Here is a 15,157-nt window from a genome sequence, read left to right as displayed (position 1 = left end):
CCCAGATTTACTGGGAATCTGAAAGTTTCCACCATTGATTGAAGATCGTCGATTATCGGAGACCTAAAACGGCTGCAGCAGGCCGCTGCTGCCCCCTGCTGGCTTCGCTGAAAACGACACCAGAGTAAAATTAAAACATTTCAAATAAAAATCAGGAAATTTGAGAATTTCCCCTAAAATTAAATCTGAATATTTTATCAGCAAAAAAGTAGAAATTAATTAATTAATTAATTAATTAATTTTCACTGGTTGGAGATTTTTAAAATTTGTTTCTTTAAATGAATACAATTTTTGAAATAATTTTCAAATATAAAACTGAATTATTTTGGACTAAACCAGAAAAAATTTAATCTGCCGAAAAATAAAACAGAATTTATTGTTTCACTCAGGATGTATTTCCTGCTTCCGTCCTTTAACTAGGCCTCCTGAATGTTTAATAATCAATAATTATGATTATTATTAATATCGTCAGAAGCGGGTCAGATCAAAGCCCGCCGCTTGGGTCTGACCTTTGACCCGCGGGAACCAGAAAGACTCTGAGCGGAAAAACACAAACAGTCCGGAACCAGAACCGGATCGGAACAACTGGACCGGCTGCCGGGCGGGAAGGTTCTGGATCCTGCCGCTTCCCGCCCTTCCTGAGCGAGGTGTCGGTTCCGATTGGACCGGTTCTGGAAGAGTTCAGGTGACACCGCAGTTCGAGTTGAAGCAGACCGGTTCTGGTACCGAACTGGACCTGCAGCAGGAAGTCTCCTGGTTTCTGGATCCGAACTTCTCCTCCGGTTCCGTCACCAGAACCGAAAGGCTCATCTGGGTCGGAACCGAACAGCAGTTTTTTCTGGATCATGTTTTAGTTTTTCCGCTCTGAACTGGACCGAACCGTTTGTGTTTCAGAAGAACCAGAACCGAGTCAGAATCTTCCTCACATTTATTCAGAACCACAAACAATAAATAAACTGAAAACGGAAAGCGAACAAACCGAACCGGGCCCCAGAGCGGACCCAAACAGTCAGAGCGGAAAGTTCGGTCCGGTTGGGCTCAGGTCCAGCTCCAGGGGTAGAGGAGCGGCGTCGGTCCCGTCCGGTCCGGCCCACAGGCGGCGCGCAGCAGCGGGGAGAAGGCGCACAGCGGCAGGGCGAACCCGGACCGAACCTCCAGCGGTACGGACGGCTTCCCGTCCCGAACCAGCAGCGGGATCGCGATGCGGCGCGCCGGAAGCAGCGGCAGCGCCTCATGGCCGCGCTCTGCGTGTGCGCGCTTCATCTTGTATCGGTGGTTCTGGAACCAGATCTTGACCTGGTTCGGGGTGAGCTGGATCCGGCCCGCCAGGTGCTCCCGCTCCGGAACCGACAGGTACCGCTGCTGTCGGAACCGGCGCTCCAGCTCCGAGGTCTGCGCCTTGGAGAACAGAACCCGCCTCTTCCGGTTCTTCTGGGCCGAACCGAGGAGAGCCGCAGCGCCGGGATGCTCACCGGGTCGGCCGGTTCCGGACTCTGAAGCAGGAAGGAAAATAACTTTTATTACTGTCAGAGACCCGGTTCAGCAGTCCGGACCGGAATCACACCAGAACCATAAAAGTTACCGATAAAAGTTTGGATCAGGTTCCGGTTGGGCTAAAACCATGAAGACCTGAACCGAACTCAGAACAGGTTCTGGTTCCGCTCCTGATGAAGATGAAAGAGTTCTGACCTGCTGCTCGGCTCCACCTGCTCCAACACTTCGGTTCTGGGTCCGGTTCCGGTTCCGGCTCCTCCCTGGAGCTCTCCTCCTCGGTTCCGGACCCGGATCCTCCAGCGGGGTTCGGAAGGTCCAGAAGATCCCGCACTGAGAATCCGGTTCTCCCTCTGGAGCCGGACGGCATGGCGCAGGCGCAGAAGGAACTGGTCCGAGTTCGGTTCAGGTTCGGGTCCAGTTCGGGTCGTTAGAGAGCAGCGGACCTCCGCGCGGTTCGGTCCATGAAGGGATCGGCGTTCGGGTCGGACTGAGTCGCTGCGGCGCCGCGGCGCTTTAAGAGGGAGGAAGAGGAGGAGGAGGAAGGTCACATCATCATCATCATCATCATCATCATCATCATCATGTCAGGCTGGAGGCCGAACCGGTCCGCTTCTTATCTGGACCGGGGGAACCGGGAGGAATGTTCGGTTCGGTTCTGATGAATATTTAGGGTCAGAGCAACAGGAAGCCGTGCAGAACCGGATCAGAACCGTTCAGAGAGACGGTACAGTTCAACCTGTCACGCCTGGTGGTGACAGCATCATGCTGGGGGAGCCGAACCTGGGGTCAAAGTTCAGCTTCCAGCAGGAGGACAGAACGAGATCAGAGTTGGTGGCCTAGTCAAAGTCTAGAGCTGAGGTAATCAGAACGCAGACCAAGTTCTGCAGAGTTCTGATTCTTATTTAAAAAAAAAAAACACTCCGTACTTTTCAGATTTTACCTGTGAAAATGATGGAAACCACTTCCTGGTTCTGATCCACTTCCGGTCTGATGAAAACTTCAAAGGGTGTGAATACTTTTTAGAGGTTCCGTTCCAGTGAGTGCTGCTGACGTCACAACACGGTCCGATTGGTTCTGAAGGTCTAAATATTATTATTATTATTATTATTATTATTATTATTATTATTATAAATCTTCTTGATGAGATTTGAATCTCGTCGTTTCTTTGTTATAATTTAAGTTATAAAGTTTTCAGGATGTGTGTTAGGGTGTGTGTGTGTGTAGGTGTGTGTGTGTGTGTGTGTGTGTAGGTGTGTGTGTGTGTGTATGTGTGTGTGTGTGTGTGTGTGTAGGTGTGTGTGTGTGTAGGTGTGTGTGTGTGTGTGTAGGTGTGTGTGTGTGTGCGTGTGTGTAGGTGTGTGTGTGTGTGTGTGTGTAGGTGTGTGTGTGTGTGTAGGTGTGTGTGTGTGTAGGTGTGTGTGTGTGTGTGTAGGTGTGTGTAGGTGTGTGTAGGTGTATGTGTGTGTGTATGTGTGTGTGTGTAGGTGTGTGTATGTGTATGTGTGTGTGTGTAGGTGTGTGTGTGTGTAGGTGTGTGTGTGTGTGTAGGTGTGTGTGTGTGTAGGTGTGTGTGTGTGTGTGTAGGTGTGTGTAGGTGTGTGTAGGTGTATGTGTGTGTGTATGTGTGTGTGTGTAGGTGTGTGTATGTGTATGTGTGTGTGTGTAGGTGTGTGTGTGTGTAGGTGTGTGTGTGTGTGTAGGTGTGTGTGTGTGTAGGTGTGTGTGTGTGTAGGTGTGTGTGTGTGCGTGTGTGTAGGTGTGTGTGTGTGTGTGTGTGTAGGTGTGTGTGTGTGTGTAGGTGTGTGTGTGTGTAGGTGTGTGTGTGTGTGTGTAGGTGTGTGTAGGTGTGTGTAGGTGTATGTGTGTGTGTATGTGTGTGTGTGTAGGTGTGTGTATGTGTATGTGTGTGTGTGTAGGTGTGTGTGTGTGTAGGTGTGTGTGTGTGTGTAGGTGTGTGTGTGTGTGTGTGTAGGTGTGTGTGTAGGTGTGTGTGTATAGGTGTGTGTGTAGGTGTGTGTGTGTGTAGGTGTGTGTGTGTTTGCTCCAGTTTTTCTGTTTGCGAAAAGACAAAAACACCAGGAGGATTTAGGTCGATATCTGAATTTGGTCCCATTTATTATGAAATGAATAAAATAAAATAAAACAGTTATAAAACTGCAGCTGAAGATAATTATAAGATTTGATTCAGTTTGTTTTACTTTTACTCTAATTAGAAATAAAAATTCTTCAAACTGCATCAGATTCGCGTCTTTCCTGAATTGCGGTCGGACCTTAAAGTGAGGTCACTGGGGGTCAATTGGAGGTTCGGGGGGCATCCTGCTGGGGGTCAAAGGTCAGAGAGAACTTAGTGTTTGATAAATCATCGATCATCTTCTGTCGGTCTGGATTAAATTATTAAATTATTTATTGATTGATTTATTCTGGTTCTCTCAGTCTCTGCCGGTCATCTGTTAGCGCACAGCGCCCCCTGCTGTCTGTAGGAAGAACTGCAGCTAGCTCGGTTCATTCATATTCATATTCATATTCATATTATTCTTATTCTTATTCTTCTTCTTCTTATTATTATTATTATTATTATTATTATTATTACATGATAAACTAAACCTTCAGCCTGGACACCTGAGGGTTGTGGGTTTGAATCCCGGTTGGTCTGAAGGATCAGTGGGATCACAGAGGATCTACTGCTGGAATATGAGAAAAACAAATTACCCAAATAACCCTGAACCCCCCAGATCAATTAAGACAAAAGGAGCAAGAAAAAACGGAGTGAATGAGACAAAACTGTTTTTGTTTTACCTGTAAAACATTTGTGTAGGTTAACCAATCAGATGATTTCATTATTTATGATTTTACCTTTTCATTAATGACTGAAACTTTTAATTAATGTTTCTTATATTTTGTATTCATTACAATTTATTGAAAGTGTCACATTAATGAATTTTATTGAACAAGTTAATTATTTCTTGAATGGATAAACTCAGCCGGACTGGGAAGATTTGACTTTATGATATTAAATTTTTTATAATACTTTATTATATTCCGGTGTTAATTTTACAGGAAGCTGAAAAAAAAGGTAAAAAATAAATAAATGTTTTTTTCTCTGAAATGAAAAGTTCTGAGTTTCAAACTGGGAAACCGGAGAACTGGGAATAAATCCTGTTTGGACTCTGAAGGTTCTGGTTCTGGTCCAGGAGTGACAGAACCAGCAGCAGCTTCACACATAAAGAGGTTTTATTAGAATAAATCATAAACAAAATAAAGTCGGGCTTTGCAGAAATCCCAAAGTTTATTGAAGTAATTAAATGGACATTAATTCGTTTATGAGTCTCATTAACTCCTGCAGTTTGTAACGTTAGTCATATTCATTCATTTATAGCTGCCATATAAATGTCACAGGAAATTATTTCTGTGTCTATTTTATTTCTTCGTTTTTTATTGCTTATATTTTATTTGTTTCTATCAGTCAGAAATTTTTTTTTAGGTTTTGTGGCTCTAGTGGCCTTTTGACAGGCCACCACAGCGTCAGTCAGAATTTTGATAAAATTCTTGAAGTCACAATAGTTTTTACGTTTGAAAAACTTGATATTTTATAACTATTTATTTTAGAGCAAATTTTTTATCAAACAATATAATGTTTGAATATTGTATTTAGTTTCGTTTTTACTTATTTATTAAAAGATCTGATCTTTGGATCGGTTTGTTGTTTGCAGCCTTTATGAAGACTCTGATAATAAAAACTGTTATTATTATTATTATTATTATTGTTATTATTATTATTATTATTATTATTATTATTATTGTTGTTGTTGTTCCGGCAGGATTCCCTCCCCGGACCCTCCGCTCTGCTCCGGCCGCAGTGGAGCCTCTAACCTCGGTCACTAAGTCGGACAAACCGCCGCTCCAATCCGCAGGCCCTGGCCCGTCCATCCGAACCGGTTCCGTCTGAGCGGAACTTCCTGCCGATCAGCGAGCAGCTGCCAGGGCCGCAGTGTTATTTTGGTGTAACATTTAAAAATGTTTTTGTCTTTATTATTTAGTTTACCTGTAACCCGACCATGGCCAGCTGGTGGCAGTAATGAGGCTTGAAGAGGGTTTTTGGCGCTTCTCGGCTTCCGTTCAGTGGATCTAGACGTCCTGTTGTGGTCTCCTGGTTATTTTGTTCTGTTTAACCTTTTTCTGACTCGGTTCGGTTCTTTTGGATCGCTGCTGCTGCTTTCTGACCCGCCTAGCAGAAGGAAGGTGAGTGAAATTAGATATAAAGACAAATGTTTAGCTCAAACGTGGCGTCTTACGAAGCAGAACTGTTGATTTTTTTATATTTAATAAATGACCTTTTCTACTTGTTTTTATTAAATGTTATTTTTTTTACAGTTAAAAAACTTTTAAAACAAAATGTAAGAAACAGAAACATATAAAAAATAAGCGGATAAATATAATGACAACTTGTAAAATATTTTATACGAATAACACCTTGAAAATGACAGAAAGTACATGGAGTTTATTAAACAGTTTAATAAAAAACCAAACGAAGAAACAATAATTACCCGCAATATTTTAAAATGAGAACTGTATGAAAGATACCAAATTACCAAAAATAGATTCAATACAATATTATTTTTAAATAGGCTTCATGTTTCTCATAACAGTGGAAGAGCTTTATGACACTGTTGGACACCAGCCATGGAAGGGCTATTAATCCCACAATGCACCGCATTAAGTCCTGCAGGAAGAGGAAGGAGTTTCAAAGGAAACTCTATGACGTCATGGAAGTTTATATAAGGGGACTTGGTCAGTGCTAAGCACCAACTTTCGAGCCATGCTAACCACGCGTAGCTTTGTTAATGTTATATAAATAGAGCTGAGATGAGATTTACAAGGGCCAATAGCCCTAAGCTAGCTCACCTGGACCAAACGGCTAGCCTAAAAGCTAATGACGACGAGATATTGCAAGTGTTTCTTACTGTTCCCAACAACTGCTAGCCCTTCTTGTTTTCCATTGGAATGCTGTTCACAGTATGTGTGGTACCCGGATGAACATCTTATGTGTTATGTAATTTTAAGGTGTTTAAGGCGCGTGCTATAAAACAACCACAGTGAGCGGCTCGTTTAATCTTCTTCAGGGAGTGTTTGTCTTTTCCTTTGTTTCATGCCTCTAGGTTTCATAAAATAGCCTCAAGATTTGCTTAAATGTCTGGTTGTCTTGAAGGCTAACGCTAGATAGCTAAGTGCGCTACGTGTTATTTGGCTTTCTATCAAATGGCTAGCTGTCAAACGGTTAGCATTAGCTGTTTGCATTACTTACTGTGAGGGTTTCCCCAGTAAACCTGTCAGCCCGGCGGTCGATCATCACCAGTGAAACGATATTTAAACCCACAAATATAAAGTACTAAAAACAAACGAAAAAATAGATATAAATTATTTGCATCTCCGTTTAACTCAAATTTTGCTTATTGAGATTATCATTGGTGCTAAATTTGATTTAATTGTTCCAGCATACATAAATTAACAGATTTTAAATTGTTTAACATTTAAATTTAAGATTTTAAGGAGCCGGCGTGTTTATCTTCTGGACTGCTTTGTTACCATAGCAACACTCTGATGCTGTGAGTTAAATCTTTGAGTTTGAGCTGTTTGTTCCTAAATATAAATTAGTAATCTGGATTATAACTGACTGTTTTTCGGTTGGCCAGTTAAACTCCTCCTCCTCTCCCAGATTAAATCCAACTCAGAAGCTGTTAGAGGTGCTGATGGGGCCCCTCAGTCAGATTCTGCCCCAGGCGTCATGCAGCCTTGGACCGGCCCTGCAGGATGAGTTAATCTACTGCACTGCTCATCTCTGCTGAATACAGAGGGACAAACAGGAGATTTAATTTATGTGGCTCTAGCAGCTCTAACATTTCTGTCAGTTGAGTTTTAATAAGAATCACAGAAACTGTTTTGGTTGCTCAAGTTTATGGGACGAGGTTTCCTGATCTCCTCGCTCATTAACTCTAGCTAAGTGGACAAAGCATTTGGTACGGTTTGACGCATCGTGTAGCCGGAAAAATAATGATAAAACAAAATAAAACCACTGTGATGCGTGACTACGAGGTCAGCGCGAAAACTCCACAAGTTAAACCGCTAACGCTGCGGCCAACCGGGACACAGACACAAACCTTATCAGCACAGACACAGCGCCACACGGTGGACAGCGAGTTGAGATGTAAACGCTGCACATAATGTTTTGTTCCCAAATATAAATCATTCTCAACGCTCCTCTGAAAGCGACTACAAGTTATTCCTGCGGTTCACATAGAGCTGCTCAACCAGAGCTAACGCAGCGGGTTTAAACTCGTACCTTGATGTGGAGTTCTCTAAAGAATCATAATCCCTCACTGACGTAAATATCTGGTCAGTCTGTGTCCAGTTTGAGTGAAAGGAGGCGATCTGTGCCGAGTTAAACTTCAGACATCCAGCTGCTCCAGTGTGATTGGTCCGCTCTGCCCGCTTTCAGTGCATCAACTATAAACCATCTTTTAGGAATAAATTTGCTCCACCAGTGAAACGCTCAGAGCAACAGAGATGCTTGGAGTATGACTTATTTCAAAAAAAAGTTTTTCTTTTTTGTGTTCTAAAAGCAAAAATAAGCAACACTTATCCAATGGGGGCAGGTAAAGCCTGGTGGGCGCCAGGCTGATAATACACTGATATCAGTTCTTTACCGTGTCAAACCCAGGGACTGAGGGCCAAATCTGGGCTGCCAAATGTTATGTGTCCCTCTGGACTCCAGAGTTGTGGGGCTCAGGGCCACTGGGAGCAAAAATGTTCAGACTTTTTAAGAAAAGGTTGGATTCTGAGATTAAAGTTGGGATGAATTCCTGTGTCCCCCTCTGTCCTGTCCCATCCTGTCCTCTGTGTCCCCCTCTGTCCCTCCAGATGTCCCCGCGGCCCCTGGAGCCCCTGGCCAGGCGGCTGATGAAGGGCGTGGTCATGGTGGAGCTGCTGGGCGTGTTCGGGGCCTACTTCCTGTTCCACAGGATGAACAACAGTCAGGGTAGGACATGCGACCTGTCGGCCATGTTGCTCAGGGAAAACATCTGCAGGAACATCTGCTCTCTTCTCTTCCTGCTGCAGAGTTCAGGAGCTCCATGAACAGCCGCTTCCCTTCAGTGCTGGAAGGTGAGTTCAGCTCTGCTCTCTGGGCCGGTTCTGCTCAGGTTCTGGTGAGCCTGAAGACGCCGATCTGCTGATTCCACCTTAACCGAGCAAGTCCAGTTCTGAAGATCTGGGAAAGGAGCTAGGATGTGTAAAGCGGCCAGCAGGGGGCAGAGTGGCGCTAACACTGAATATCAGAACCAGAACCGGATCCAGTTTCAAACAATAACCAATCAGGATCAGAAAAACATTCCACAGTTTATTAACAAAAGAAAATGTTCGTGTGAAGCTTTAATAAATGAAATTACTTTAACAATGAAGCAGTCTTTGACAGTCTCTCCTGTGCTCTCAGTTTACTACCAGTCCAACGAGTGGGCCGGGATCTATGGAATCCGGGAGCGGGACCAGGAAGCCTGGGCAGCCAAACGGGACTGAGCTACTTCCTGTTCCTCCTGAAGGCCCCGCGGCCCCTCGTCTTCCTCCTGATGAAGGAGCTCTTCCTGCGGCGCAGCGTCTGGGAGTCCCGGCCGTGGATCCAGTCGTCCCGCTGCGATTCCCACTTCAGCTGCTTCAGGCCTAAAGGGAGGAAGAGGAGGAGGAAGAGCAGAGGTCAGAACCAACCAGGTTCGCATCTTAAAGGGACAGTTTGGCTTTAAAAGCAGGAGAATCTGAACCAGCCAATCAGGAGCCATCCTGGAACCAAAGGGGTGGAGCCTACCACTTCCCTCCATCCATCCCATAATATCAGAGAAAGGATCATCTGGTTCCCTCCAGAACCGGACCGGAACCAGCCCAACAGTCATAAAAGCAAACTGTCCCTTTAAGGAGCAGAACTGGTTCTGTTGGACCAACTGGACTCTGAATGTTCTGACCTGCTAGAATCCAGTAAACTAAAATAAAACAGTTCGTCTCCTGATTCATGGACAAATGCTTCTAAATGTTTTCCCAACCGGTTCCGGCCGGTTCTGGTCCGGTTCTGGTCCTACCTGCTCTGTCGCTGTTGGCCATGGCGTTCAGGCCGATGTTGTCCAACTTGCAGTCGGTGTTTTCGTCCAGCAGCGATCCAAACTGGAGGAAAACAGGAGGATGAGAATCGCCTGCAGCGCCCCCCACTGGCTGAAACTGGACCATCCGATCTGCGGCCAAAATAGAGCCGACCCGGTTCTGCAGGAAAATAACTCACCTCCTCTGCTGAAGCAAACACACCTCTGTCTTTCCTTCGTTTCTTCTCCTTGTCCGGCTCTGGAAGAACCAGGAAGTGAAACAGGAAGTGATTCCAGGTGCTGCAGAACTTCCTGGAGAGTCAAAAAGGACACAAACCTAAAGGTCCGGAGAAATCCGGCTCCTTGGAGGACTTCCTCTTCCTGGTCTGAGGAATAGCAGGAAGCTCCGCCTCTTCGCCTGAACCTGCAGGAAGGAAAACACACTTCCTGTTGGGATCCCAGCAGATCATCAGGGAGGAAGAGGAGGAGCAGAACCGACCTTCAGGAACATCTTCATCCTCGCCATCCTCCAGCTCTGGACCTGCAGGAGGGACAAACCGGGATAAACCAGGAGGAAGCCAACTGGACCGTCCCGAAGAACGCTCCCTACCATCATCACCATCATCCTCATCAGGGTCCAGGAAGGTCCCGCCTTCGTCCTCTCCAAAGTCTTCCTCATCCATGCTGCCCAGAGACACCTCCTCATCGTCCAGGTCATCCTCCAAGTCCGAGTCCTCCGAGTCCCTCCCTTTCTTACTGCGGACGTTCCTGGGAAACACAGGAACGTCAGAACTGGAACCAACCAGAACCAACTGGGCCGTCAGTTGACTGAGCTGATTGATCCTCAATTCACAGATGGTGTTACATGATCTGTCCACCAGGGGGCGAGTAATTAATGCTTCCTGTGATTCTCTCTTCTGATTGGTCAACTTCACACCTGTCCCCTCTACTCAGGCCAGTTAGCCCCGCCCCCAGTGCGTTCTAAATGAAATGATTAAATGTTTCTGAACAGTCAAGGCTGGAAACTTACAGACGTTTTCTAGATTTCCAGCTTTGATTTCTTTTCATGGATTCTGGAAAACTCACCCTGCAAAGTCCAGGTCGCCGTCCGGAACGTTGGTGAAGTCGGTCTCCAAGGAATCTGTTGGGATCAGACCCAGTCTGGTTCATGAGAATGTTTCAAACATCCTCGTTAACGACTCGTTAGGAAAAGCTCGTTAGTACTGAGTGCCTCCTCGAACTCGTCGTCGTCCACGCTCTCCACGCTCTCGTCGTCTCCGTCGGGTCGCGGCCGCCGGCTCTGCTTCTCCTGCTGCCGTTTCTTGAAGAAGCTGCAGAAATAGAATCACACTTTGGGTCAGCCGGGTCGGAACCGGATTCTGGGTGAGCCGGGCGGAGCGGCGGGACTCACCGGTGGAAGAAGACCTGGTCGACGGGGATCTGGCTCTCGTCTCTGGACAGGAACTCGACGCCGTTCACTGGAAGAACCCAGAGTGAGAACTGGACCCGGAAACGTTCAGAACCAGAAGGACCGGCAGGGAAAACTCACCTGGCAACGAGCCGACCGGGAACCGCTGCTTGGGCCTCAATGCCGCAGAATCTGTGTTTTCTGACAAACAGACAGGAAATTGGATCAGAACCGATCCCGGGTCGGGAAGGAGCTGGAGAGCGGATCCGGGATTCTCACGTTTTCCTCTGAGCTGCTTTGGATTCCTGAAGACGAAGCGATCCAGGAACCGGATCAGTGTGAAGTCCTGGAGCGGATCCCCAGTGTACTGGACCGGTTCTCCCTGCGGACAGGAAACGTGTGAAACCCAGGCCGGGTTCTGGAGGACCCGGACGGGTTCTGGTGTTACCTGCAGGACGGTTCTGGCAAACAGGGACACCGATGGGTGGAAGTGCAGAGACAGCTGCAGAGAAGGAACAGAACCGGGTCAGAACAGAACCCAGAACCGGGTAGTTTGGGTCGGTTCCTTACCCGGTGCAATTCCCACAGCGGGGAGCGGTCGGCACCGCAGAACAGCGGGTTCCTGTGGACCGGGTCGTAGTTCTGGGAGCTCCGCCCTCCTGTCAGAACATTCAGATGTTAGAACCGGGTCGGATCAGAACCGCCTTGACCACACCTGTTCTAATCCAAATCAGAACCAAGAAGGGACCAGGTACCTTCCAGGTTCTGGTGGTGGACCCATGATGCCGTGGGCCGGGTCTCTGGTTCCGCCACGCCTCCCTCCGGTTTGTCAGCCAGAGACTCCTCCTCTTCCTCTTCTTCATCATGGCGCCTCTCCTCACAGACATCTTTAAACTCCTCGTCTTCCTCCGCCCCGTCCTGTCAGAACCAATCAGAACATCAACAGGAGTTAATACGAGGTGAAAACCGGTCCAATTTAAACTCGATCCCAGCGGTACCGCCCCAAGGCCCGGTTCTCTCACCTCCCCCTGCTGCAGCAGCATCCGCAGGCCCGGCTTGGCCTTCATCAGCTCGGAGACGAGGAAGAGCGCCCCGGCGGCGAAGCAGGCGCCCTGCTGCGCGGCGACCTGCAGCAGCCGCTTGGCGAAGGCCTTGACGCGCCGCGGCGCCACGTCCGCCTTCAGCGCCTTGAACAGCAGGTTGAGGAACAGGTTCTGCCGCGGCGCCGCCGCCAGCCCCGGGTCCAGCAGCTTCCTGTAGCACCAGGCAGGACGCCAGCATGGCTCTGGGTTACTCAGCAAGTTACTCAGATTACTTGTTAGTAATGCGTTAGATGAAAATGTTCAGCCAGTAAAGTCAGTGACGGAATGAATGAAACTCATAACGTAATTAGTAACTTAATTACTTTCGAATCAGTGAACTAACTAAGTTACTAGTTAATCAGTCGTTCCCAAAGTAAGGGTTAACCCTGCCAGTGCACACTGGGTTTTCTCCAGCTGGTCGGTTGGGTGGGTCCGGTCCATTTCCGGGTCTCTTACCTGTACAGGGCCACGTAGAAGCGGTCAGACACGCTCTGCTGCGCGTCCAGGACCTGGAACAGCAGCATCAGCGCCTGCACCGCCGTGTTGAACTTGGCCAGGTGGACGACCCGGAACAGCGTGTCCAGCTGCTCGCGCACCTTCTCGTCTCCGGCGTCGGCGTAGGGATACGCCCGGTTGACGCCGGTCAGCAAAGCGCTCAGCATCTTGGACTCCACGTCCTTCTTCTTGACGCAGGCGCCGAAGAAGGAGAAGTAGACGGCGATGAGCTTGGCGGCCAGCGGCGCCTCGTCGTGGCTCAGCATCACCTGGCTCAGGAAGCACACGGCATAGTACTGCGCCTTGGCGCCGACGTTGGGCCGGAACATGAGGCGCTCCACCTCACAGCACACCACCGCCTTCATGTTAGGGTGGTTGTGCAGCAGCGTCTCCAGCAGGTGCGCTGCCTTGGCCGCCATCTTGTAGTCGGGGTCGCCCAGCTTGTTGACCACCTGGACCAGCAGCGCCCTCTCCTGCTCGGGCCGGCCGCTCAGCAGCTCGTGGGCGGCGGCCAGCGCCTTAGCCTTGGTGGCCGCCACCGTATCGTGGCCCACCTCGTCCAGCGCCGCCACGAACTCGGCCACCTGCTGCTTCAGCTGGTGCTCGAAGTACCAGAGGATGAGGCGGCGGTCGCGGGCGTCGCGGTTGCCGCTCGCCCGCTCCTCCAGCTGGTCGAAGGGGCGCTGGGCGAAGGGGCGGAGCTTCCGGTGCTCGGGCAGCAGGTCGGACAGCAGCAGCTCCCGCATTGTGTCCAGCGCCATCAGGCCCATCCGTCGGCTGCCCTTCCTCTTCACCATGGAAACCAGCGTCTCCACATGCTCCAGCATGTGCACCGGCGCGTCCTGCACCAACAGCGTCATGGCGGCCATCCGGTCGGCCAGCGCGCCTGAGGAGACCACCGTCTTCATCCAGGCGGAGTTGGCTCCTCTCTGCAGGTTCTTCTTGGTGCGGTACAGCTCCACCTCGGACTCAAACAGCCGCTGCGCCAGCGCCTTGTAGCGGGACACCACCGCCGCGTCCTGTGGCGTATCCGACCCTTCCGAGGCGTACTCGAGCTCGAACCACTTCCTGCCCGGCTTGATGAGCAGAACCTGCCGCGGCTGGAACTCAAACTGGGCCGGGTTCTGCTTCGGCTTTTTCCCAGGTGGAACCGGAACAACTTCCTTCTTCTTCTGTTTTTTACTCTGAGAGCTGGACACTTGATCCGCAGCCGATGCTTCCACAGCCTTTTTTCCCTTCCTGTGGTCTGCAGCGGCGCCGCCCTCCGGCTGGTCCGGTACGCTTTGGGACCCGGTGTGGGCCCGGATCCCCAGTTTGGATATGAATCCCTCCAGCTCTCCCTCCTCCAGGTCGTCGATGGCTCCCTTCATCCCTCCATCAACGAGCTCGGTGGAGTCATTGATGGCCGCCAGCAGGATGTAGTCCGCCTGCAGACGGAGAGCAGGGACCAGAGATCCCACACGGTCTGGTTTCACTTGTAATGTTTTACAAAGTTAACATTTCAGTTAAACTGCACCTCCAGTCCAAAACAACATTTTTATGTCATAAACCAACACCATGCAGATGAAGCTCGGGCTGTTACCACCACCTGTTGGCAGGGTGGAGGTACTACACCCAGAGGATCCAGATCTTTAGGGATCATGGTGAGTTTGAAAAAGGGAATTTGCTGAAAGAACATCCTCAGAACAGGAATTAAACCAAAACTTTAAACATATTGCATTAAAAATGAAAAAACTGTTGTACCCTTCACCTCTCTTCAGTTTTTAGCTTCACATTCTGTGAGTAAATGTCTTAATCATATTTTGCTGTCCGATTATCCTTTAATCCAATTTAATCCCTAAACTGTATCGTTGTTCAGTCCAGCAGAAAGAACCAAGCTTTTCACATGGTGATGCTAGAAGGATTTTTTTCCCTGTTATTACATTTAAGGCAAGAAAATCTTTTTCTTATTTAAAAATTGAATTATTTGCATTTATGTTGTATTTCTAATATTGTATAAAAGCAGCTTAAGTGGGTAAATGGCAAATCTGCAGAATGTTCAGATATTTATCTGAATAATAGATTTTTCTCCTGTTTTTCAAGGACTCAATAAAAATCTAAACATGATTAATCGCAGCTGTTGACACAAATCACTTCTGTGACGTCATCTCATCCTAAAGAGCGGACCTGACCATTCCCCACTGGTTCCGTTCAGTTTCATCGGGTCAGAACTCCAACAGGGTTCTGTTAGTAAGCCCGAACTGCTGAAGCTTCCGAACCGAACCATGGGTCTGTTCGCTGGGTCTCGCTGATATTTAGGACCCGTTTCAACATGTGTCGAACCGGACCAGGAGTTCCACTGGTGGGAAACATCTGGACCTCAACTCACACCCAGGGTTCTTTTGTAACGGAAGTCCCGTCATCGCGAACCGAACCCCGACTGACCTGGGTCCCTCCGAGCCGCAGCACCTCCTCCAGGTTGAGCTCCTCTCCGCCTGGAGTCTCCTCCTCCTCGCTGTTCTCCTCCTGCTGGGACTCATCGGAGCTCCTGCTGTCCGCCATGCTGTCTCTGCGGCGTGGAG

At 48.5% G+C, this 15,157-nt stretch overlaps 3 protein-coding genes across 4 annotated transcripts; 1 reads left to right on the top strand and 2 right to left on the bottom strand.

Moving 5' to 3' along the window:
* Window positions 1-910: 910 nt before the first annotated feature.
* nkx2.2b (NK2 homeobox 2b) lies at window positions 911-2,534 on the bottom strand. The gene is made up of 2 exons (XM_014973810.2): window positions 1,690-2,534; window positions 911-1,493 (listed from the first exon to the last, which is right to left on the bottom strand). Exons 1-2 carry the CDS (start codon window positions 1,859-1,861, stop codon window positions 1,039-1,041), a joined length of 627 nt encoding a protein of 208 aa, XP_014829296.1. The 5' UTR covers window positions 1,862-2,534; the 3' UTR covers window positions 911-1,038.
* Window positions 2,535-5,575: 3,041 nt separating this feature from the next.
* LOC106907911 (protein CEBPZOS-like) lies at window positions 5,576-9,544 on the top strand. The gene is made up of 4 exons (XM_014973815.2): window positions 5,576-5,733; window positions 8,410-8,527; window positions 8,608-8,652; window positions 8,981-9,544. The coding sequence occupies exons 2-4, from the start codon at window positions 8,410-8,412 to the stop codon at window positions 9,061-9,063; spliced, it is 246 nt and encodes an 81-aa protein (XP_014829301.2). The 5' UTR covers window positions 5,576-5,733; the 3' UTR covers window positions 9,064-9,544.
* Window positions 8,875-15,156, bottom strand: cebpz (CCAAT enhancer binding protein zeta). 2 transcript variants are annotated; one of them, XM_014973814.2, is made up of 17 exons: window positions 15,021-15,156; window positions 12,558-14,023; window positions 12,042-12,273; window positions 11,775-11,937; window positions 11,590-11,678; window positions 11,468-11,521; window positions 11,299-11,401; window positions 11,161-11,220; window positions 11,023-11,089; window positions 10,836-10,942; window positions 10,698-10,752; window positions 10,222-10,379; window positions 10,111-10,152; window positions 9,949-10,035; window positions 9,812-9,870; window positions 9,615-9,696; window positions 8,875-9,204 (listed from the first exon to the last, which is right to left on the bottom strand). In XM_014973814.2, exons 1-17 carry the CDS (start codon window positions 15,135-15,137, stop codon window positions 9,065-9,067), a joined length of 3,081 nt encoding a protein of 1,026 aa, XP_014829300.2. In that variant the 5' UTR covers window positions 15,138-15,156; the 3' UTR covers window positions 8,875-9,064. The 2 variants fall into 2 exon arrangements, with proteins under 2 accessions (XP_014829300.2, XP_014829297.2); XM_014973811.2 differs by having other exon boundaries at window positions 11,161-11,401.
* Window position 15,157: the final 1 nt, after the last annotated feature.

This window comes from Poecilia mexicana, unplaced genomic scaffold, assembly GCF_051168715.1.
Source record: "Poecilia mexicana isolate PSO_F unplaced genomic scaffold, ASM5116871v1 scaffold_21, whole genome shotgun sequence".
Taxonomy (NCBI): domain Eukaryota; kingdom Metazoa; phylum Chordata; class Actinopteri; order Cyprinodontiformes; family Poeciliidae; genus Poecilia; species Poecilia mexicana.
This window is presented reverse-complemented; position numbering and strand designations above follow the sequence as displayed.